Here is a 25,039-nt window from a genome sequence, read left to right on the forward strand (position 1 = left end):
ATTTTCACTGTACTTTTAAAGGCAGCCAAACTATTTCTCTATTTAACGTAAGATCGACTTTATGTATTTTGGTTAACACAAAATTGTATAACAAAATTATTTAAGTAAACAACTTCTATACAGTTCTTCTTCTAAACAAACCTCTTGTCAATTCCTCACTGCCTTTTTGGCGAAAACCATGTTTTACCCCAGGTGGGCGTTCCTATGGGTTTCACTTGATAACCGAATTCAAGCTCATGCTGGCCGTTAACTGCATGATGACACACAGAAGACAGGAAATGAGGCGTCCAGTGCATTCTCACTTCCTGGACATTTTGATTTACAGATTACGTCAGCTCTTTGTCACAACAGCATGACGGCAGAGGAGAAAGTATAAGGGCGCTGGACCAAACTGCTAAAAACAGGAGGGGGGAATCTAAGTGCTGGGGATTTTAAGTGACTTGTATAATACAGATTGCAAACTAATCAAACGAATGTATTTTGACACATGGGTCAAGATATGATTTTTCAATAGCAAGTTTATTCTAGCCTTTATCAGTCTAATACTCTTGAGTGTTTCGAATCTTGATAGAGTACGAGTTCATTATGAGCCTTTGCAAATCCAATTTGCTGAGATAAGTGAGTCTCTCGGTTATTTTAAAGAAAACTTACCCTGCACCTTGTCTTCGTATTCAAGACATCTTGCTTGCTTCAGTATCTATTTGAACATCCATTAGTTGCATTCTGCAAACATCTCTCAGATTTCTGTAATATGTTTTTGGAAAGCTTTCAATTGACTTCTTGCAACAACTTATCTGTACTAAATGTACTGTGTATGTCCCACTTCAACATTTAAGAGTACATGGATTGTCTGGTTTTACGTGGGGTGAAATCTAATAATAAATAAGGCCCATTATGTTTAATATAAATAAATCCCATCTGATTCTCGGGAATTGTAGTTTTTAAAATGAGTTAAATGTTTAGAATGTAGCACAAAAATCTACAGACTGAATTTGGGAGACACGTGTCATGGATCATTTTTGAAATATCTATACTTCTCGGTTCTCAACTGTCTTGTAATGCGAAAGAAATTCAATAGTGATCATTGCTGTTATTTTTTTGTTGTAATTGTATTTATTGTAACACAAAAAGCACACACGTAGTTGTTCATCTGTAAATGTGCGTGTCCAGTTTAAATGATGTTTACCGAGTGTACAAATACCGAACAAGACATGTATACTGAACAGATACTAGCGTTTGTTTTAGTTGCACAAGTGGGCTTTTGCGATGCCAGGGTCGGCAGACTAATTTCCAGTCGGATCACACTATTAAATTGTTTTGGCTTTACGAAGTGCTTAGTGTAAATAGGATCCATCATATCGCTGATATATTTATTCCTTTTTTACCCCAAAACAACCATATTTGCCGGCCAAAAATCCTCCTGTTCCCATACAATGTTATACGACTGCCGACCCAGGCATCCCAAAAGCTCACCGGCGCCATCTTGTGCAACTAGATATTTGTGATGTCACATTAGCCATGTTAAGCAGATCCTCTGTTGAGTTGTGGTGGTGTTAATATGTGGACTTTTCTGTGAAGTGCTTTAGAGACGATACAAATAACCATAGAATATATGTTATATATATAAAAATACACATCTTTACTTCTTACAGAGTTCAGCAGTGCCGTGTATGAATGCAAGTATAATGAATGTGCCCAGTGTCCTATCACAGGTCTGTTGTGGGTCATCTCCTCATTTTTCAATCTGAACTTCATGGAGTCCTCTCTCCTTCAGCGATGCAGAGATGGTGTAAAGCCTGAATGCCAAAACAAGACCATCTTTAGTCATTCAGTTTTTGCTATTTATTGTGTCACACTCATTTCCTCAAATAGTTCAAAACTAAAACCAGACATCAAACTGTGTTAGATGGAATACTGTCATATTTCTTTTGATCTATACCATGATACTGTAACTTTCAGAGGAAGAAGATGGCTTACATTTCACCACACAAGATGTCCTTTGCAATATTAAATCATGGATCAACATTTTCTCTCTCCTAGCCACATGCAAAACATCCCAAAACAAAGATATTCTAAACTTTTTTAACCCAATGTATGAACATTATCATCTCGTTTTTAGAATGTGTTAAATATGTTAATGAATATAAATATATTAATAGAGTAAAGTTGGATACACAACTAGAGTGTGTGACCCCAACACCCACCTTGGGGTCCTGTACGGTTTTCTTTTTTTAATCAAAGATTGAAAGCAGACAGAATTTGTGCAGTTCTTCTTGCAGTCTATGACTTGATAGATGATTGGATTGTACACGGCAGAGGACTTGGCCAGCAGAGTCGGTACGACCGAGACTGAAATAGGCACAGAATCAGGATCTCCAAAAGCAGACACCACCGATACTACAGCATAAGGGATCCAAGCTATTAAAAATCCTGCACATATCAACATCGCCACCTAGAGGAGTCAAGTAGAATCACATGCAAGACAACAACGCATTACTCTATTGCCAACTGTTCATTTATGCCTTTGTAATGTATTTTAATAATGCAAATACACACCTTTGTCAATTTCATCTCCAGATTGTGGTTGTGCTTATTCCGCGTATCGAAATGAGAGACTTCTTTAGCCGAGGACTTCACCTTGAAGATGATCATGATGTAAGAAAAGACGATAATGCCGGTGGGGAGGACCAGACAGAAGATGAGCATGCACATAACAAAGCTCTGACCAGACACAGAGGCCTGGGCAAGCCACCAATCCAAAGTGCAGGAGGTTCCAAACGGCTCGGGTGCATAATTCCCCCACCCCACCAGAGGCATGGTGGCCCAGAATATAGCGTAGATCCAAATAAACACCACATAGAGAATAGCGTGGCGGCGCTTGAACCATGTACCTGATGGCAATGTAAATTCAGAACAAGAAAGAGATTGCTGTAGCTCAAATGGTAGTACATTGTGTTAGCAGTGCAAATGTTGTGGGTTTGATTCCCAGGGAACACATACTGTAGTGATAAAATAAAATGTATAGCATGAATGCGCAGTTTTTCACTTTGGATAAAAAAAAGAATTAGCAAAATTCGTAAATGTAAGCTACAGAAATATGTGGCAGACACTCAACAGCAATGAATAGTTCTTACCATATCTTAAATGACAGATTTTCAAGTAGCGGTCTAAGCTGACGATTGTCATTGTGATGAGACTTCCACAACCAAAGAAAAAGCCAGCCCAGCCGTAGAAGCGGCAGCCTTCCCAGCCGAAGAGCCAACGGTGAGAAAAACTAGACACCACAAAAAATGGCTTTCCAGTGACTGACAAAAACAAAACAGGAAGATATTCATGTTACTTCCACAGTTCTTATTAATAAAATGCCACGCAATAACTACATAGCAAACTATTTTCATATACAGTAAAGAGACAAAGATGTCTGTCTTTGAAATGTGAAAATCTAGAATGTCACTCCAAAAACAGTCCTTAAGGTCCCACTGCATTTGAGAATTTTGTCAGATGTGAATTTTGTTAAATCTTTCTGCATTTAAATAGCATATTTAAAAGATTTTTCTCTTGATAATTTTAATTAGTCCCTGCCTCCATACAATTACGTGAGCTCGGACCATTTATTAGAGCAGTGGTTAAAGAATGAGTTTCTATCCTCCATACTGTACATAGAGGAGAGATAAGATAGTGTGTAAAATGTGTTAGATGTGGGGGTTTTTTTTTAAGATGATGTAGAAGTAATTGCTGCTGCTTCCCGAGTGGACGTTTTCCTACTTTGTAGATAATAAGCTTTTCTGCGTAGCCTAAAATTGCAATGCGCAGGATCGACAGTGAGTCTGTCAATAAAATAAGGGAAAACGTACTGGGAATTTCTGGTTAATTTCATGGACATATCCGATAAAAATACACAACGCAATGCAGATGTCTCCATATTACCATTATTCACACAGGTTCTCCCTCTAGGTCTATTGTATATGTGACATAGACATCTGTTTACCCGACAAATGCATTGGAAGTGTAACCAAACTTAGAAGGCATGACTCTTGGGAAAACAAAAGCCACATTATTCTCAAATACAGAGACGACGTGCTGCTAATAAGCAACAAGTTACAAAGGCCGTCTCATTAATCCATTGGATACTGCAATTTGTTATCCAGCACTGGGAAACTCCTGATGTTTGCCCCATACTTTGAAAATTAATTCATACAGAAATTGCTCTGAATGCCGACGCTGAATATAAACCGCTTGATTGACATGGGCATTTCTCAAGCATGTCAAATAATAAATCATATCTGATCTTCTTTCCCATCCCTTCCATAAGTCATGCCCCTCGTGCTAATCCAAGAAATGAAAGACTTAACCATAAAAGTGACTTAAACCATATTTGTGAGGAAATGAAAAAGGGAAGTCAAATATTAATCCCAAAGTTCCGGTTCTTTGTCTATTTGTAGTTTATGAATCTAAGTCCAATCAGCTATGTCTCGCTCACAACCCTGCAGTCAGTACAAGCGGCCAACACATAATGTATTAGGTTTAATAAGAGAAAGTGGTTTCCCAAGTGTATCCAAAAAAGCTAGGACAGTATCCAGTCCTTTCACGACCCTGCAGAGGATAAGCGACATCGGAGAAGGGATGGGTTTCCCTAGTGGCTACAACTTCCACAAGTAATTACAACAAAGAAGAAGTAATATATTCTGTAAATCATACAAAACTTTTGTTTTCAGTCAAGGCCTCAACCAATGATCCCAGCATGCCTTTTGGTGTTGTGTAATTGAAAGGCTATCCTCTAGGAAGCGCTCCAGTACAGCTATAAATAAATATAGCTGAAGGATGTCTGACAAGGACAAGAGGCTTTACACATGTCTCATGATGGATTAGAAACACAAATTAAATCGTTGAAGTAATTTAATCTTTCATACACTTTGGTAGGCAACCCTAAATAACCTCAGATTACAGTCGCCTCCAAACTGAGACTGAAAAAAAGATAGCCTTTGATCCGTTCCGTTTATCTTATATTCATAAAATCTACAAAATGTCTGGTGTCATATTTGATGTAATTTGAACAAACACATCTGACAGATCAAGTCATGACCTCACCTGAAATGCCAAAGTCGAACAGAGCGAGATTCAGTGTCATGAACTCTGGAGGCTTTAACTTGCTCTTCCGTATGGTGGTCTTATAGATGACGTAACCATTTCCAGTGGCTGACAAGATACCTGTAAATTAAAGACCAAACAGTTAAACTTCAGATTTCAACATGGAGGTCACCTTTCACATATCCTAGCATAATTAGGTTTATCTGATGCGACTGTGAATAATTCAATGAAAACTTGCAGTTTTCAGTCTAATGTCCTCATATGATCATGAATAGATGTGACGTGAATGGCACGCATTAAAATGAGTGGTAAATTCTTTCTACGGTTTGTGGTCTTGAGGTTGTCAACCAAAATATTATTTAATTTAAGCATAAACTGAATGCATTTGATTGTTCAGTTTGATTCGCTTGGCAAGGCATTGGTTTAACCGTAGTTCAACCCAAAGCTACAAAAGGCCTACATTTGTTTTGGTTAAAAAGAAGCATAAAACAATCAGGGTTCAAAACAGGTCTCCTTACCACAAACCACAACGGTAAGCTAATAATAATGTTTTATAATTTATGGGGTCTGATACGACAGTAAACATCAGTTGTTTTTTCATCACAAATAAAGACGTTAAACACCCGAAATTGTATGTGTCAAACAAAGTGAGTGACAGAACGGCAAAAGCTGCAGATAAAAGTTTTAATACAGAGAAGTCATTTATGAATGTGCATTTACAAAATCCTTCTGTCTTGGCTAACAGGAGCCTCAGAAGGCGTTTACTGTTGTCCGGTTTTAACACAGTCTAGCTCAAAAACATCTCCCCTGACTGACCACTGGAAAGAGAAGAAAAAGACTAGACGGTCTAACAAACAGAGATGGACAATTATTGATTGGTGGTTTTCCAATTGCAAGGAAAAGCAGTTTGTACAACATTTTCTAGGTCATATAAGACTTATATTGAAACCTTGGCAACAAGGAAACGGCTTCATGAGAGATAGGTGAATTGAAAATGGCATTTCCCCCGGAAAAAATCTTGTACTGGCAAAACATCAAAATAATTTCTGAAAAACTATATTGAGTGGGCATGTCTGCCATTCTGCAAGAGACAGCGAAAATGGCTTCTTTCAGCTTTAGATTTCAGTTTTAAGGTGTTTTATTGGCATGACAAATATTTGTGCATTTGTTTTGGCAAAGCATTTACAGCAAAAGAAGGTCTGCATTAGTTGCGAGCCCATGTAACTGTGAAAATATTGTAATTGTTCTGTATAATATTATACAGAAATATACATATATACAAAGACCAATATATATATATATATATATATATATATATATATATTTTTTTTTTTTATACAGTATATTGTATTAAGAGGCTATTTCAAAATCAGTATTTATGATTTAAAAATTTACTTTTTTTACTAGGTATGTGTTTAGATAGAATTATCAATTTTGTTTCATTCTGTGAATTACAAACAATATTTCTGTCAAATTTCAAATCAAAATATTGTTTTTTCTATTTGCATTTATTTGCAGAAAATGAAAACGGGAGAAACAGGTGAACATTACAGAATAGATGCAGTGTCTTCTCATATTCATTTATTTTCTGCAGAACATTTTTATTGAAGACAAAAGCGTAAAATATTAGCATTAGATATGTCCTACAGATGTCTTACTGTCAATCAATGACTGGCAAAATAAAAAGATCCATCCAAACAGACAAATTTAGATTTAGACATACAATCTGTATGTGTCTGTGGTGTGCCGATGAATCTGTATTACATTATTCTACAGTCCCCATTCATTATCAACCAACAAAGCACGTGCTTCAAAGTATCGAATCAATGCTATCCTACATGTACCCAAGATTGTTCATTAGCAATCTCTAGTCTTTACAAACCTATACAATATTAAGTCGAAATTTTGCAAGAAAGCAAGACTACACACTCACCGATGACGAGGATGTAGAATGCAGCCACTATGTCCGCTTCCTTGGAAAGCTTGGAGGCAAAGGGATCCCCTCGAAGAAGATAGTGTGGGATATAGCCTGAGGCTGCTGACGTCTCATTCTCCATTAGCAACACTGAGGAATGTGATAACCTGCCATGGGGAATAAGAAAAGATGTTCAGATTAAACACTTGAACATGTCTTTGAGCTCAGTGTGCCACATGTTCTGAAGCGAGGCCATATGCAAAAAATATATATGATCCAGGAAACCTCCAGCCAACGTTCTAAAGCTCAAGAGTGGTGAGATGACATACAGGTGCTTGGGATATTTCAGATTTATATGACATTTTGATAGATATATAGGCAATTGATTGGCAATTTTCAAGGGTTATGGCAGATTTTCTCATTTTACTACCTATTAGACACCGTTTAGAACCCTACATGAGCAGCATGTACATTTACAGTGTCATTACTGAGCAAAATTTTCAATGATTCTTCACCGAAAGATTTGTATCAGTTATTTCTTTCATCCATTGATTCATTGTTTATATCGTTAAGATCAGTTATTTCAGTTAATGGGACGCTTGCAGCCGAACAACTAATCACAGGTCTTGGGGTCATATGCAACAGGAAAACCACAAAACTATAATCATAAAAAATCATGTCATGCATATTATAAGAGGGATGTGAAATGCTCTAGATAATTTAGATACTGTAGTTATTGTATTATTGAATATTTTTATTTTGAGGTTTGCAGGGGATATGCCAACAAAAGGGAAAGTTTGCCCAAAATGTCAAAAAATTCGGTCATCATTTACTCACACAAGCATTCTACTAAATATCTTTCTTTGTGTTTAGCAGAACAATGACATTTATACCGCACATTTTGGTAGTCAATGGTGGCCGAGTACTGTTGGCTTAAAAATATTTTCCAAATACAACGAACCTTATAGGGGTTTGAAACAATTTGAGAGTGGGTAAATTATGACAGGATTTTCATTATTGGGTGAACTATCCCTTTAATGTGAAAACGTATTTTAGTCTTGTTCTTTTAAAGCAGAATGCGTGCATGTTTCTCGGTGGGGGATCCTAAGAAAAAACATGTGCTGCCTACAAACAAGATAAGAAACGCTCACGATTTGTGCACAACCCTGTGTTTTCGTAAACAAGATTGCAGCTTTTCTTCCTAAGCCTTCTCCTCAAAAGGCATTTAGACATGCTCAAATTTTTCTCCACTGCATTTTTTTTCTTACTGACCAAGATTGTGCGAGATACAGTGATGGATAATTATTGGTTCAGTCTTTTATTACAACTTTGAGGATAAATGTACTCAATCAATGTCAAGCTAAGTTGAAATGGATGCATTGCATTTTTCCTCAGTGGGGCTAAAAACACGCAGAGAAGAACTGTAAATGCTCTCCTGTTACAGGAGTACAAAAGTTGCTCACAAAATAACACTGGACCGAGTTTTTCACGAACACATTGTCGATCTCTGCAGGTGATTTATGAAGAGCAAACAGCACAAGCTTAATTTAATGAGCATTCACTGGACTCTCTGGTGACACACACACAGATCATCTCACGGGAGATCAGAGGTGATGCTGCATTCGTCACACTTCCGTGTTTTAGGTAACAACTCCTAACACGTGATAATAAAATGTTATAAAAAGTGAGATGTTACTAAACCACACACACTCTCCCCCTCCCCCAGATTATCAGTTTTTATATACTACGTAATGAAATGAAAAGTGGATAAAAGCTGCAAGAGAGGATTACTTAACTAAAAGGGTAGGCCACATAAGCATAATGGCATTATATTTTCTGTGAAAGGATTTAACACATTATGTCTGAATTGGTCAGTTTGGTATAATTAAGTCACTTCACGTCAATAAATTGCTTGAAACCGTAAATGAGAAAAGGCAGATACATAAGATTTTTTAAATACTCTTTTTGTTTTCTTATTTATCTGCAACTCCGCTCGCAGTGATGCTCTGTGCAATCTGCGAAACGTTATTTAAAAACCAGCATAAAAAATGCAATTTGTTTTTTACTTTTAACCTGATTTTTTATGTTATATAACAGATATACTGCATTCAAGAAGTCTTCTATAAGAGACATGCACATATAACGTGCAGCTTAACTCCAAAGGACCTTGCCAAAGTAAAAAATGTGATCTTTAAATAAAAAGAATCAAAAATGAAGTCTGTTCAAAACTTTTCATTTTACTAGGTACCCTTACTAGGTTGACTTGAACCTGTAGCGGTCTAACCATCAGATTGATGTTTTATTGATTCAAAAACAGAGTCAATGTGACTTCTCAGTACAGTCAACGTCATAATTGCTCTTTTGTAAGGAGAATAAGAGCTGGTTTCTATTATCTATTGTGATGGCTGGCTGGATCCCACTTGTCAAACGTTTAATGTTTCTGGCAGAGTTTAAAGGTTGAATATTTTAAAATATCAATTTCACAACAGTGAGAGTAACGACCTGTCTAGTGAAATATGTTTTTAAAACAGTATCAAATCTGTGTCTGATGTGAATTATTGACGTTCATTGTATTTCCTGCATAACTCCCCTGAAGCTTCAACATCAAACCAACAGATGAAACCAAAGCATCGCTCGTGGCACTACTTTGTTTTAACTATGTGTGATAGCTTTGTATAGTCATCACGTGGATCTACGGTCTTTATATAGAAAACAGCCTAGAGAGATCAATGCCTTCAGTAAGTGATATTTCAGACAGCATTCGTGCGAGGTGTCCAAATACAAAATACTGTAACGCAAACACAAGAGAACAGTTGCGCAAGCAGGTGACAGGTGTCAAATCGATGCCGCTCACTGGCAATGCAGAATTCAATATTGAAGAGCAATTTTTACCTGTGATTGTAAAAGCATCCCGATGGGTTTGTGCACTTTTGCAGTGTTGCTAAAATTGAGTTGATATCTCCTTCATCTCTTCATCATCTCCGCTTATAACACGCACTGCGCAGGTTCTGTTTCCTTCTGTTATCAAACGCTTGTTTGTTTGACTTCTTTCTCCGGTGGTTTTTAAACACGTTCCTTCAAACCACTGTTGACCTGAACTGGTGGAAAAGCAGAACGGAGTAATGCACATGAATTCTGGAGCTCAGGTGTTGGAGGGATCGCGCATCAGGTTGTCCTGGTGTAAAGTGAGAGATCGGAGTAAGCGACGGGTTACAAATCCATACAAACCCCCTCGGTTTCCTCCAAAAGAGGCTGGACAACAAAACACGCATAATGAACTGTTAAACCCCGCCCCCTTGTTTGGGATGGAGGTGTCAATTATTGGTCACCGCAACAACCTTATGGAGATTTCTGCTTGTTTGTGGCCAAAACATTCTTTCTTCATGCGAAATATGATTTAATTTGGAAGGTTACAAACAAGGGTTATTGTTTCAGAACTGTAAACTTCTTTATAAAGATATGATTTGGATTTTAATTCAAACTTGTTTCTATAGCCCCTTTCATCATTTTAAATCAATACAAAGGAGCTTCATAGAAAATGCATTTTAGATCATTAAAGAATAAAGAAAAAAGGAATCATAGATATAAGACATCAATAAAATACGTTTGTAAATTATAATACAATTATAAATTGTCAGGGAACAAAAGCAATGGCAGAGAGTCAGACTCAGTATCAATTAGATTTAAAGGGCCAGCATCAATGTTATCGATTTCTGCAAAACTGTAACACCTATAACTTTATTCCAAAATACTGAGAGATACTTGCATGTCATTTGCTCCGTTAAACCCTGAAAAAAGATCATCAGAATCAAGCATGTTGGATCTGGCTCAAACAACATACCATTTTAAAACCCATAATATCAGTAAAATGCATAAATAAACAAATGGGCTAAAAGCATCTTCCAGATGCATAAATGCCATAATGCAAATACGGGATTACAGATACTGTCTATTCAGCTGCTGCTGAGGAAAGAAAGTATAATTGGCAAGTATTAAATATGGTGCATATTTTGCGCACGCTCAGGGGATGCAGGTCACAGATGCAGTCTCCCTGCCATTTTCACAAGCGCTGGTCAGTAGCTGCCTTTCCTATTTTTGCACTACTTAGCACAAATTCACATGCCCTTTGCTACTTTCTTTCCTCCTGTTCGGCCAAGGGTGTCCTCAGAGCCAATAAAAACATGTTTTCTAAATCTCTGTTGCCTTCAGATAGACTGAAATTGTATGTTTTGTATCTCACGCACAGCGAGAGACTTATGAGCCCGCTGGTTAGAAAGGTAGAATGTTTGCATTTTAAAGGTCCATAATGCACACATATAGACTCAAGATGAGTGTAAAAACTGATTTAAGGTGATATAGTGATGCACTAATCTGTGAAGACATAATCTGGTCATGTAAACAGTGGATAGGTTCTTACTGGATTATGGTAATGTGTGTTACGTGATCTAATATATTAAAGAGATATATATAATAAAGAGATTTATGTAATCCATTGGCTGTGGACAGAGAGAATTTTGGTAAACATGTAGCACTTGCTAGAGGAACATGTGCTCTAGATCAATGCAATCAAACTGGAGTGTTTGTCCGCGATTTCTGAAAAGATAATATCCCACATCCACTTATTATAGCACTTGATCATTTAGATTTTCAGAATGAGACATGAACAAAACAGATTAGTTGTGTGAATACGTAACAGACGGTAACCTTGTGTAATGGGTTCTTTGAGATTGATTTTGCAGTGTGCGATTATTCTCCTCTTCAGACATCTGGTGGAGGAACATTTTCAGGATGAAGTTTTATTTCAAGAATTGTCCTTCCAATAGAAGTTAATGAGGGCCAGTGTTATTTGCTTACCAACCTTCTTTAAAATATATTATTATGTGTTCTGCAGAAGAAAGAAAGTCATACAGGTTTAAAATGACAAAGCTGAGTAAATCATGAAAGCATTTACGTTCATCTTTTCAATTCAATACACGGCATTCCATACATTGGCAGCACAGCAATTCTTTAAATTTCACATTTCATAAGTGTAAAATAAAGCAACTTTGTTCAACTTTGGTCATCTTTGAGTCAAAACAATTTTAAAGGGCTGGATGTAAAAGAGTTGATGTCAAAGATTTTCTTGTAGACATTTACCTGAACACTGAGCATTTAAGTGAACACTGAACATCAGGGTTAAAGACTGAAACACGGGGTCATACAGACACATTTGGTTGTCATGGAAAAACCTTCATTCACACAGCATTTTTCCTCATGACCTGACCAAGATCACTCAAAACCACCAAAACACATTTACGCAAGTTTCATTAAGTTCATCTTTATGATATCTAAAAGCATGAATTTCATTCACAATTTATTCCACTTCTTGTTTTAAAAAAAGTCACTGTTAGGAAAATGGAACAGGACACCGTGGCATATGTGGAAAAAGATCCATTCACACCTTTAATGGCAGTTTGTGTAGAAAACCATAAAAAGTGTTGAAAACAGATCAGAAAAATGCATTAGCGGATTCACACATCCCTGTTTGTGGAGCTAGAAGTTTTGGTTCACAGGGACACACCAGTGCACGCAGGGTAAATCGGAAGATTTTCTTATCCGGTTACAACAGAAAATATTTCATGTACATTTCTTAAAGATTCAGCATCTCCAATGTTCCTTTAGACCATGCTCACTGAATGAAAGTGGGATTAAAAAGACATGCTTTCCAGTACACAGAAAATAATAAATGGTAGGACTAACACATTGAATAGTATTAAGCATCTTTGGATTGCTTTATCTTTTAGGACTAAATCAGTTTGTCAAAGGAATATTGAAAGAGCATATACAGTAATTTCGTATTTAAATACTGATGCCATTTGCTCAGCCAATAATCCCCCCTACATTCACCAATGTGCCTTCTGTGAAAATATTTTAGTTATGGGAATCCACTGTGATTAAGAAATATTAAAATTCATATAACGTTTTCACAAAACGTTTCACTCCAATTATCATCCCGAAAATATATCAACTGGAAAAACAATAAATTAGAAAATGTTCTCCTGGGGCCTCAGACTTTTGAACACAGTCGGTATGAATATAATAATATCTGCAGGAAAACATTTAACTGATAACGGATTATAATTAGGGCCTACGCTGAAAAAACAAAACTACACTCTATAGAAAATAAAGGCATTTAAAAGGTTATTTGCAGTGATGCCATAGACCCATTTTTGGTTTCACAAAGAACCATTCAGCCAAAGGTTCTTTTTTATGATCTAAAGAACCCTTTTTGTGAAACAAAGGTTCTTCAGATGTTAAAGGTTCTGTAACAATACCGTCAGATGAGGAGCGATGGCACACAGGAAGTTGAAGTGAACAAGTCGTTTATTGAGTCCAGGCAAACTGATAAGTGCTCAGGTGCGGGGTAATCAATGAGGTCAGAGGGGTACAGTGCATGATGGGAAAAGTAGTCCAGGTGTTAAAAGTCTGGCGATTGTGAGCGAGTGTAGCAGGGAAGCGGGCTCTGGTGTGTGGTTGATGAAGACAGGGCAGATGTTACAGGTTCTTTATGGAACCAAAATATTCTTCTATGGCATAGAAGAACCTTTTGATGCACCTTTTTTTAAGAGTTTAGTAGGATTTACTTAATTTAAATTTTTGTGTTAATTTGATTCATTTTTTTGCACACCTTTTTTAAAGTAAATTAACAAAAACTGCCACAAAAAGTTTACTTAAAAACGTGTGTGCAAAAAAATAAGCAAATTACTTGTTTCTTTCCAGCGTAGCGTTTCTAACAAATAAATGTCTATCAAATTAATTCATTTTTGTCAAAAGGTTCTTTATAATGATTTCTTATTTTATTCTTATTTCCAACTGACTTTTTAATTTCTTATTTATTTATGCAACCAAAAGGTTCTACGGATGTTAAATGTTTTCTATTCAGGCAAAATTTGACCCTGGAAAACAAACCATTATTATGGGTCAATTTGTCTAAATTGAGATTTTTACATAATCTGAAACCGGAATAATTAAGTTTTCTATTGGTGAGTGGGTTGTTAGGATAGATCAATATCTGGTGGAGATGCAACCGTTTTAATAGCGTAGGGTGCAAAAAAATCTATAAATTGATCAAATTGCCTGTTATTGTTGTTAATCAGAGGCACTGTAGATGCCCATCCACTCACAAAAATTATGTTTTTAGATATATACAGAATGAAATTTACAAAATATCTTCATGGAACATGATCTTTACTTGATATCCTCATGAAGTTTGCCATAAAGGTAAATAGATCATTTTGACCCATATGAATTTTTGGCTTTAACTAAAAATGATCCCATGCTACTTAAGACGGGTTTTGTGATCCAGGGTCACAGACAGTTTATCATCGTTTAGCACCTTTATTTTTTGCATTTTCATTCATAACATTTTTCACGGTAGAAGTCCAGCTCACCTTTTAATATCTCTATAGCAACTGCAATCCTGTGTGTAGAAAACCTGCATTCGCTATGTTGTGGCCTTGGCCACATTAGGGTGGTTAGAAGCGATTAAAAAGCATGACCTATTACTCATGCATGAAGGAACCTTGGTGCTATATGTTCACACAAGCCTGTTAGTGGAGCTGGAAGTGTTCGTTCACAGGGATACATCAGTGCACGCCGGGTCAATGAGAGCAATCGGTAGCATTTCTTATCCGGTTCCAACAAAGAACAAATGTCGTATACATTTCTTAAAGACTCAGGAATAAAGACTGCTTTATCGTCTAGGACTAAATCAGTTTGTCAAAGAAATTTGCGAAGACCACAGTATCTGAAAAAGCAATATTTAAATTCTGATGCCATTTGTTTAGCTAATAATCCCTTTAGCTAGTTATCACATTCTGTGAAAATATTTTGGTCATGGTGATTAAGAAAGAAATATAAAAATGTATGTAACGTTTTCACAAAACGTTTCAATCCAAAACGTTTCAATTTTTTCAATCTATATATGAACACAATTAAAACAATTTACGTTTAAAAATGTCCTGTACGAAAGTTAAAAACGTAAAATGACATCAACATTAAAATAAACAGACAAGAAAAAAATGGTGATTACATAAGACCAAATGCACGTGAGAAAAGGAAGGTTTTTAAGATGGGTTTGAACTGTGACACTGTGGCGGCAGCTTTAAATGATGCAGGTACGTTATTCTAAAGCTTTGGACCGGCGATAGAAGAGGCTCTTTCACCCGTACTACTTAATCTGGATCTCGGAACCTGAAGCAAGACGGTCTACTGAGATCTGAGGGATCTTGCAGGAATATGTACGATAATCAGAGGTATTGCGAGACAAGATTTTTTACTGCTTTGAAAACCAAGAAAACAAAATTGTAAATTCAATGCGATACTGGATCAGTAACCAATGCAGTGAATATAATAATGGTGTGATGTGGCACAATTTTGACTGCCTGTGAGCCAACGGACAGTCCCATTTTCGACCAACTAAAGTAGGTGTAAAAGTCCATCTCAAAGTTCTTCCTACTAAGAAAACATTTGACTTTTGCAAGCCTTTTAAGATGGAAAAAACTAAAACTCACAATGGCATTGATCTGCTGATTTAATTTTAAATCACTGTTCAAGATAAATCCCGGATTCTTGGCGGCCTGGACAAAGTATGGGGTAAGAGAACCCAAGTCAGTATAACTTAGTTCTGTTTTGTCATTTGGTCCAAAAATAAACTGTGTGTGTTTTCGTTCAATTGCAAAAAGTTATTTCTAAGCCAAGTTTTCATTTCAAGGAGACAGGCAGTTAGTTGATTTACAGCGGAAATATCGTCACATTTTATTGGTATATAAAGCTGATTATCGTCGGCATATGGTATGAAATGCCAAATCACCTAAAATCATTCCGATAGTTGGTATATATAGAGAATATAGTGTTGGTGCCAAGGGTGACCCCTGGGGAACCCCACATGTAGCGTGCGCTAGTGAGGAAGAGTTTTTGCCAAATGGTAACTGTGAATTTCCGGTTAAGCAGAAAAGACTGACACCAATTTAATACTGTGCCAGTAATGCCGATGCAGTTTTCCAGCTGAGAGAGTAAAATGCTGTGATCAACTAAATGGAAAGCTGAGCTAAGATCTAAATCCTAAAACCATAGTGTCTCCTTTATAGGTGGCTGTTAAAACATCATTAAAAACCTTCAGTAGTGCCGACTCTGTGCTTCACAGAACTTTAACCAGACTGAAATATATCAGAAATACCACCAGTCTTAAAAAATTATGGAATTGCATGAGCACTACTTTTTCATCATGAAGGCTTTCATCAAAAACTGAAGATTTTACTTTGGTCCACAATTAGAAAGAACAGCCAGATCTAGTCAAGGCTTCTTAAGGATAGGCGACACTAAAGCTAATTTACAGCAATCCGGTACTACTCCTGTAAGAAGACAGTTGTTTCTAATGATCAACAGAAGTGGGAGAAAGTGGCTTTCAATTTTAAAATAATTATTTACACGTCTGTGGAGAGACTAATTCAAATTCACTCCACGTCATGTTGGAAGAAAAATAAAAAAATGGGGTCTATTAAAGTAGAGACCTGAGCCTTGGCAATAGTCACTTTATCGACAAAAGACTGGGAAAATCATTGCACAATAAAGAAGAGGAGGTCTCAGGAAACATCTGCACAGGGGGATTCAGGACCGAGTCAATCGTTGAAAAAGTGTTCTTTGACAGTTAGAGTTATTAGTAATGATATCCGATAAATATTTAGCTTTGGCAGCCTTGGCAGCCTTTTGAAAATGATGCAAGGAGTCTCTAAAATAATTCATAGGACACCCGGAATCTGTCTTTCTTCACATTGGCAACATTTCTGTCTCCGAATGTCCCTGTTCATCCAAGGCTGTACCTTTCGTTTTACCTTAAAAAGTCTGCGAGGTGCAATAAGGTCTTAAATTCTAGTTGTTCTTAAAAATTCTTAAAAAACCTATTGTTGAATAATTGCTCCTGGTCTTGAACGTTCATATTAGATTTGAGGTCAAGAGAGATGTTGATAAGCCTCCAAATATAAATAAGAGAACTTTTCACAAGACTGAGTTGTAAACTTAGTATATATAATACTAAGATAGAGCAAAAGAGTAGTAAACAAAATAGGTATGATTGGAAAAGGAGCAGTCCGGTAATAACAATAATTGCTAAGCTTGGCCTCGGCTTGAGACGCGTGGGGCTTATGCTGTGTGGGCATAGAAAAAATATCAATCAGTTGTTGTCGATAGGTGTCGTAGGTGATTAGAGAATGACAATAAGAAGCTATATAATATTCCTGTAGCTCAGTGGTAAGAGCATTGTGTTAACAACGCAAGGTTGTGGGTTCCGTCCCAGGGGATTGCAGATACCTATGTATAAATGTATGGGATAATGCAATGTACACTGACTGGCCACTTTATAGGTACACCTTACTAGTACTGGGTTGGACCCTCTTTTCCTTTAGAACTGGCTTAATCCTTCGTGGCATAGATTCAACAAGGTACTGGAAACATTCCTCAGAGATTTTGGTCCATATTGACATAATAGCATCACGCAGTGGCTGCAGATTTGTCGGTTGCACTTCCATGATGCGAATCTCCCGTTCCACCACATCCCAAAGGTGCTTTATTGGATTGAGATCTGGTGACTGTGGAGGCCATTTGAGTACAGTAAACTCATTGTCATGTTCAAGAAACCAGTCTGAGATGATTCGCGCTTTATGACATGGCACGTTATTCTGCTGGAAGTAGCCATCAGAAGATGGGTACACTGTGGTCATAAAGGGATGGACATGGTCAGCAACAATACTCAGGTAGGCTGTGGCGTTGACACGATGCTCAGTTGGTACTAATGGGCCCAAAGTGTGCCAAGAAAATATCCCCCACACCATTACACCACCAGCCTGAACCGTTGATACAAGGCAGGATGGATCCATGCTTTCATGTTGTTGACGCCAAATTCTGACCCTACCATCCGAATGTCGCAGCAGAAATCGAGACTCATCAGACCAGGCAACGTTTTTCCAATCTTCTATTGTCCAATTTTGGAGAGCCTGTGCAAATTGTAGCCTCAGTTTCCTGTTCTTGGCTGTCAGGAGTGGCACCCGGCGTGGTCTTCTGCTGCTGTAGACCATCCGCCTCAAGGTTCGACGTGTTGTGCGTTTAGAGATGCTCTTCTGCATACCTCAGTTGTAACGAATGGTTATTTCAGTTACTGTTGCCTTTCTATCAGCTCGAACCAGTCTGGCCATTCTCATCTGACCTCTGGCATCAACAAGGCATTTGGCCCACACAAAAATGCCGCTCACTGGATAAATTCACAAAATCAGCCACAAATATGAAATAAATTTACTTTAAGAAACTGTGTGCAAAAACTTAATTAAGCAAATAAATAGTTTTTTCCCCAGTGTAGCATATATAACAAATACATTTCTATCAAATAAATTCATATTTCTCAAAGTTTCTTTATAATGATCTCTTCATAATGACTTTTTAATTTATTATTTATTTATTCCACCAAAAGGCTCTACGGATATCTTATGGGTAAATGTTCCACAATTGAGATTTTTACATCATCTTAAAGCGGAATAATTAAGTTTTCTCACAAAAATAAAGTTTATGAATTTTTATGATATGAATTTTACAAAATATCTTCATGGAACATGATCTTTACTTGAAATCCGATTTTTGGAATTAAAGAAAATCAAAATGTTTTACCCATACCCAATGTATTTTTGTCCTTTACCAAAATGTTCCGGTGCTACTTTAGACTGGTTTTGTGATCCACCTTAATTTTTAAGAGTTGCTTTGCACTGCATTTAAATTTTTTCAAATTGTTAAAATTTTCACAATAGAAGTCCAGCTCACCTTTAAAAATCTCTATAGCAACTGCAAACCTGTGTGTCAAAAACCTGCTCTTGCTACATAATGGCCCACAAAAGGGTGGTTAGAAGTGATTAAAAAGCATGACCTATTACTCATGCACGAAGGAACCTTGGTGCTACATTCCATTATAAAGGTATACAAACTACACAGCTGTGCTGCATGTGTTAGCAGACCATTGTAGCTACACAAACAAGACAACATGATACGTTTATTTTAAAAATAAAAGCATTTACTTTCAGTCACAGTCAGTTTTCATGAACTGCAGCCAAGTGGATAAATGCGCTCAAGATGAACATTTGGTTAGTCCAATCGTTTAAGCCCAGGAGGTAACAGCTTAATATCATAACACAGTGGGGTGGTCTTATGGTTTCGTGGACAGACAAATGCCTTGCCTAGGACGGGACAGATATAGGCTTTGACAACGGGTCCCCAAAGAGGTATGACACCAAAGGTGTTTTTTAAATAATGCTGCTCGTCAATTCATTTGTAAATTAAGCTTACAATCAAAATACTTGTATTTTGTCACCAATACATCATTTACAAAGAAAAGGGGATTTAGCTGTAGAGTAATTTAATAGGTGGTTTGAAAATGACTGTGTCACGAGTTTGCTTCAAGAAAGACTTCTAGGAAGAACACAAAGCAACTCTATAAAAACGCCATAACATGAGATCATAAGCTGTCAGCTGACTTAAAAAATGAAGTGAGCCTTTAACTAAAGGATTATACTGTTGATTTGTGTGAACATCATAGCCCTCGGTTCTTTTGCCTGAAGGTAGCACTTTATGAATGGATTAAATTAATGAAGAAAGGTCACAAAATTACAGCATAAAAAATGATAGGAAAATCATTTAAAAAATATTTAATAAATCAATCAATGAATTATGAAATTGATCATTATTTCCATATTGCCGATGTCATTCTGAAACATTGGATCTACAGAAAATGGTAAAACACTGTACTTCTAAATGAATAATTTTTGTTGTTTTGAAAAACAAATAATTTTTTAGATATTTGCAAAACCCAGTGACAAACATAAAGGATGACTAATAATAATAATTTATGGCAAAAAAATATGGAAACTAAAAAATTTTGATCAGCTTTTACTATTATTTTATGACACCATGCACAGGTTTATGTAATACAATATCAAAATATTAAATTACAAGATAAAATCAAACTAATACAATTATATTAATATCTAAGAATAGTTGATTTGGTTATACAGTGTTAAATGACATGTTGAACACAAAATTCAACAAACATTTCACAGCATATATTCTGCAGCACACAAACTTTTATTCAAAATAACAGCAACCATCTCACAAACCCTATTTAGATGCAAAAGCCAGTTCAGATTTGTATACAGCTCCATTCAAGCAAAATACACAGACACTGAAATGGAAATTCTGTATTGCATTGGCAATCACATGTGCAACTTTTCACAACATCACAAGAAATGATTCCCAGTCGTGCCTAGCATCTTCTTTTCTTTGGAAAGAGTTAAATTGCAATACAACATACTGACATAAACAGTGTGTCATGAAACTGACATGAAACAGCACACAAGTGCAGAGAGCTGACTCAATAGGAGAGGAACGAAAGATGCACAACAATGGCTACAGGTGAAGGGCATGAACTGATAATGGGATAATAAATAAGGCGACAAGGGGGCGGGCTAAGATGCAAGATGGGAAGCACAAGGCACAATCAATGGCCATGTGCTTACATAACAAACACAGGTGAGGCTGTCATGATCCCGTCAGCCAGAACAAGAGATACAGCTGCTAGGAAGAAGGAATCATGACAGTGTCTGAGTGGATTCAGTAGTATTGTCAATAGCATCTACATTTGTTACAGAAGTCTTTCAATGCTGAATTTTGTAATCATGGTTAGATCTGAAAGTGAAAATAGCCTCGGGAGACAGACATGCACTTGCGGTTAACTTTAGACACTATGGGTTGAGATGTATGTTGGCAGATGGAAGTGTGACTCGTAGCATGGCTCATCTTGCTGGATTTGGTCTTCCTTTGGGCTGGAGGATTTCCAGAAGATTTTGCCCTTGGTCACCTGTTCCAGATCAAGTCTGATGTTTGTTACTTTAGCCATTGAACTGGCAACCCTTGTTGACCACTATATAATTTATATATATATAAATATTAGGAGAAACATTAGAAGGGTGATTTTAGCTTGAGGTGGAAATAATTTTTCTTTGAAACTACAGCAAAATGAACCTTTTCAAAGGAAACTACTACTACTATTTCAGACATGATTTGTTAAATCGCCCATCTAATTAATAACAACCAGTATCTGTAAATAAACATATTTATTTAGCCTGGAAAAAATCTCAATTCATGCAATTCAGGAAATCATGTAAACAAGATCATTTTAAGAGATGAAGAATGCACAACACATCTTCAGAAAGAGAGTGGAATGTGTTTTACCCCATTTCAGACGACACACATTTTTCATGTTCTTTTACGGGATATATTTTAAAGTAGCTACAGTACAACAAAACTTCTGCACGAGAACATATTCATTTTACAGAGAGAGATGGAAACCAAAGAGATGTTTGTTTATTGCTATAAGGATCAATGTCATGCTACTGCGCCAACAGTTGGCAGCTTACAATTCCATGCTCGTTCACCTCCTCACTTGCTCGCTCGCTCGCTCAACAATCCCTGATCAGGAATGCTTTATTTAAGTTTTTTTCGACATAAGCAAACGTAATCTTTTTTTAAAGAAGCCCAAAGAATGGGAACACTTGTCTGTGTATCTGAGAGCATTTCATTTATTGTGTTTAAGACCAACTTGAGTTCAATTTGAGTTTGTTGAGCAATGTAGTATTCCACTTGTTGATACATACACGTTCTGGTTACTATTAAAAGCCCAATCAGAGTTTAGGATTTAAAGAAATACATTTCACTGGCTATTTTGGACTGGATCTACATCTGCTATCTGTCTTTTCTCATCGTGTTGTTCAGGCTAACTGGCCTTCGTCTCTTCCTCCGAGAGACAGTTTAGTGGGTCCTTAAAATTTCAACATGATTTTTGGGAGTATTGGTCCAGTAGAACAAAACCACAAGGTCTTAAATTGGAATTGTGAATTATCTGCATGTCATTCGTATGGTGAAATGACACCACGTTTGAAAGATCTTTTTCTTGTGGAGACGCACGTTTGAAACCAAACACAGATAATAATCCCAGTACATTTGTCTTTATGATGTAACAATGAATCAGACCATAAAAATATATATCATGATGTAAATCTAAGTATACACATATATATTTATATATATTTATATAGTATGAGCGCTCCCCGTATTAACACTTGTAAAAATCTTAACAGGCACAACAGTGTTACCCTGGATAGGAATGTTAGAAAACAACAAAAGAAAACATTTCTCCCTTTCGAAACGGCAAAAGAATACATCATCACTATGCAAATAAGAGTATGCCATACATAATCATCTAAAGAAGCTAATACAGACAAGAGTATTGCTGAGAGCTTTAAAAACTAACCCAGGTCATAAAAAACAAGGACACAACATAATCCCCCATCATTTATACAGACTCAGTAGTATTGAATGCATAATCCGCTGCACTTGTCAATAAGTGCGGTGATTGCATATCCAGCACAGTAGTTAAGTAAGGCCTCAATAATTTTTTCTTGGCAAAAAAAAGAGGAAAACAAACATATACATCTGATGTAATTACACTTTTCTAGACCTAGAAAAACTCATGTGCAAATATGTGAATCTTACAATTTGTAGAAGTCAGTGAGTGTAAAAACAACGTTTGTCCCTCCAGCTGGAGTCGTTTTTCACCCGTGACATGACAGCGGAGCTTCACGTCCAGATCTGTGCCAGGTTTCACGTTGACTGTACAATCTTCTTCAGCTGTTCTATCTCAATCTAAAAATAAAACGGTATGGTAAACGGTCTTTTCTTTACATGGTGAGGTGTTGTTTGAGTTGTGCTGATATTCAACACAACAGCATTTGACCTTGAATATCAGGGATCGTTTCAACATAAATGATGCAGGACGAGTAGTGCACCAAAACGTAAAGCTTTTCTTTAGGAGTTTCATAAAATGCCTTACTGTAAGTATAGGCAGAGAACAACTTAAAAGATCATTCTAAATGTTCATTTAATCAGTATTTCTAGATGTACTGTGGCCATTCCAGTCCAATGTGTGTTGAATTTCAACAATAATCAAACCTAAGGAGTGACAAAGTCATCAAACAGCAAATGTGACAAGACACATGAAAACCGTGATAAAAATCGAGGTTATCACATAAAAAAAACCCACTTTTTAACTTTTCCTAAATGTACAAATGTTCCTGTTAGATTTCTTAAAAATGAATATTAACTTGTTTTCTTTGTAGTCTGAAAATGAATATGCTTCCTAAAATCACAGCCATAAATAGTAAATTAATACAAAATGTTAAATGGTTTCTAAAAACAAATTCCGCAGCAATATGTTCTTGATCAACTCACATTAAGCCACTGCGACATGATATCATAAATCTCTATGCATATCGTGTGATGAATATAGATTTACAAGTAAGTACAAAACTTCTAGTTTTATGGTTAATGCAAATACCCAGCAGGAGACCCAGAGCTAAGTCAGACCCCCTTTAATCCCCCCTGTGGTGTGTGGAGGCGAAAGATGGGTATCTGCCCACGTGTCACATAATCAGCACATATACTATAGCGTACATCTGAGATGCTCAGAAGCAGCACTCGTCCATCTGAAGGTTGTGCACAGCATACGAAGACTCGAAAAACCTATAAAGAGAATTTTTGATGTAAAGATGGATTTACCTGCAGAGCCACACGTTTGAGCCTCTCATCATCAAGTTGATTTCGGAGTTCTTGTAGTTCTCTCCTGCAAGACGAGACGAAAAATGTGTCCCATCATTCATAACGTTCATTAGTACACGAGATGACTTTCATAAGATTTAATGTCACAATATGAGTTACAATGAAAATATAAGAATTATTGATGTGCAAAAACATATTTTTTAAATGAAGTAGTAGGTGTTTTTCTCTGACTAAATAGAAGAAGCCACGAGAGATTAAGATCAATTAGACCTAAATACGGCTTATACTAAATTTGAAAACTAAACAAAATAAGAGATGTTACTTTAGAAATAAAATCACACGATTTAAAGATAAGGCACTAAAATTATTATAAGGAAATTATTACCCTACTTACTTTAATGTAATTTATAAACTAAATTTATAAAAAAAAATTGTTTTAAGGAACCGCTGACCCAAATATTTTAATTCAATTTTTTTTCATATAATTTCTGTTAAAGACAAAAGATATTTTGAAGAATGTAGGAGAGATAAACGGTTCTGGGGCTTTTTCATTACCATTGTCATTTTTCCTACTTTGGTAGTCAATGGTGGCCGAGAACTGTTTGGTTACAAGCATTCTTCCAATTATCTTCCTCCGTGTTCTTTATAGATTATAAAGTTATAGATTATAAATTCATAGAGATTTGGAACAACTCGAGGGTGAGTAAATGAAAAAGAATCAAGAACACTCGGCCCTTCGATACGGTAAGTGACAATCAACAAACAAACTGCTGAACTATAATACAACTATCCTATTGTATCAACATAGTAACAGGAATATTATTTGCAGAGTATATACTTAAAATCTATGAGGATCTATGACTAAGATGCCCACATTAATTGTCTTACAGGTTGTTGGATGGCTAGTTGATTACTTACAATTGTTGTGTCTTCAGTAACTCTACAGAGAGCACCAGCTCCTTCATCTGGGCCTTTAGGTCCTCCATCTCAGAGCCCTTTTTCTCCTCCTTGTCAGCTTTTGGTTTGGACTCGGGTGCGATTAGGGTGGCTAAACTTGTTTTAGGTGCAGGAGTTGGTAATGACACAGATGTCTGAAATAAAAAAAACACAAGGATTGTGACAGGTACCCGCCCAACTATAAGGCTTGAAATAGGAACAGTGCTATTATTATTAAAAGACATTCAATTCAGATCAAGGTCATATCCAAACTGCTCATGAGCGGTTTGCTTAGAAACCCTCGAAAAAATCATGTTATATCTTCTGGAGGGGCATCAGGTAATGACAACCATGTGAGCGAAGTTAAATCTTTACCGTATTTCTTTGAGTTAGCTATCCGATTATTACATTAAG

General features: G+C 36.5%; 2 protein-coding genes across 4 annotated transcripts in view; both read right to left on the reverse strand.

The window, feature by feature from the left end:
- Positions 1-1,103: 1,103 nt before the first annotated feature.
- opn5 (opsin 5) lies at positions 1,104-10,248 on the reverse strand. The gene is made up of 7 exons (XM_079475505.1): positions 9,896-10,248; positions 7,022-7,170; positions 5,089-5,208; positions 3,135-3,305; positions 2,557-2,891; positions 2,205-2,452; positions 1,104-1,796 (listed from the first exon to the last, which is right to left on the reverse strand). The coding sequence occupies exons 2-7, from the start codon at positions 7,143-7,145 to the stop codon at positions 1,733-1,735; spliced, it is 1,062 nt and encodes a 353-aa protein (XP_079331631.1). The 5' UTR covers positions 7,146-7,170; positions 9,896-10,248; the 3' UTR covers positions 1,104-1,732.
- A 10,926-nt stretch (positions 10,249-21,174) lies between these two features.
- The window catches only part of cd2ap (CD2-associated protein), a 28,019-nt gene continuing 24,154 nt past the window's right edge, over positions 21,175-25,039 (reverse strand). For all 3 annotated transcript variants that reach the window (XM_079474462.1, XM_079474461.1, XM_079474463.1), the window contains 3 exons: positions 24,608-24,780; positions 23,690-23,753; positions 21,175-22,777 (listed from right to left, as the gene is read on the reverse strand). In XM_079474462.1, coding sequence (XP_079330588.1) covers positions 22,736-22,777; positions 23,690-23,753; positions 24,608-24,780 — 279 coding nt within the window. In that variant the 3' untranslated portion in view covers positions 21,175-22,735. The remainder of the gene's footprint in view (positions 22,778-23,689; positions 23,754-24,607; positions 24,781-25,039) is intronic.

This window comes from Barbatula barbatula (assembly GCF_947034865.1).
Source record: "Barbatula barbatula genome assembly, chromosome: 15".
In the NCBI taxonomy this organism is placed as follows: Eukaryota; Metazoa; Chordata; class Actinopteri; order Cypriniformes; family Nemacheilidae; genus Barbatula; species Barbatula barbatula.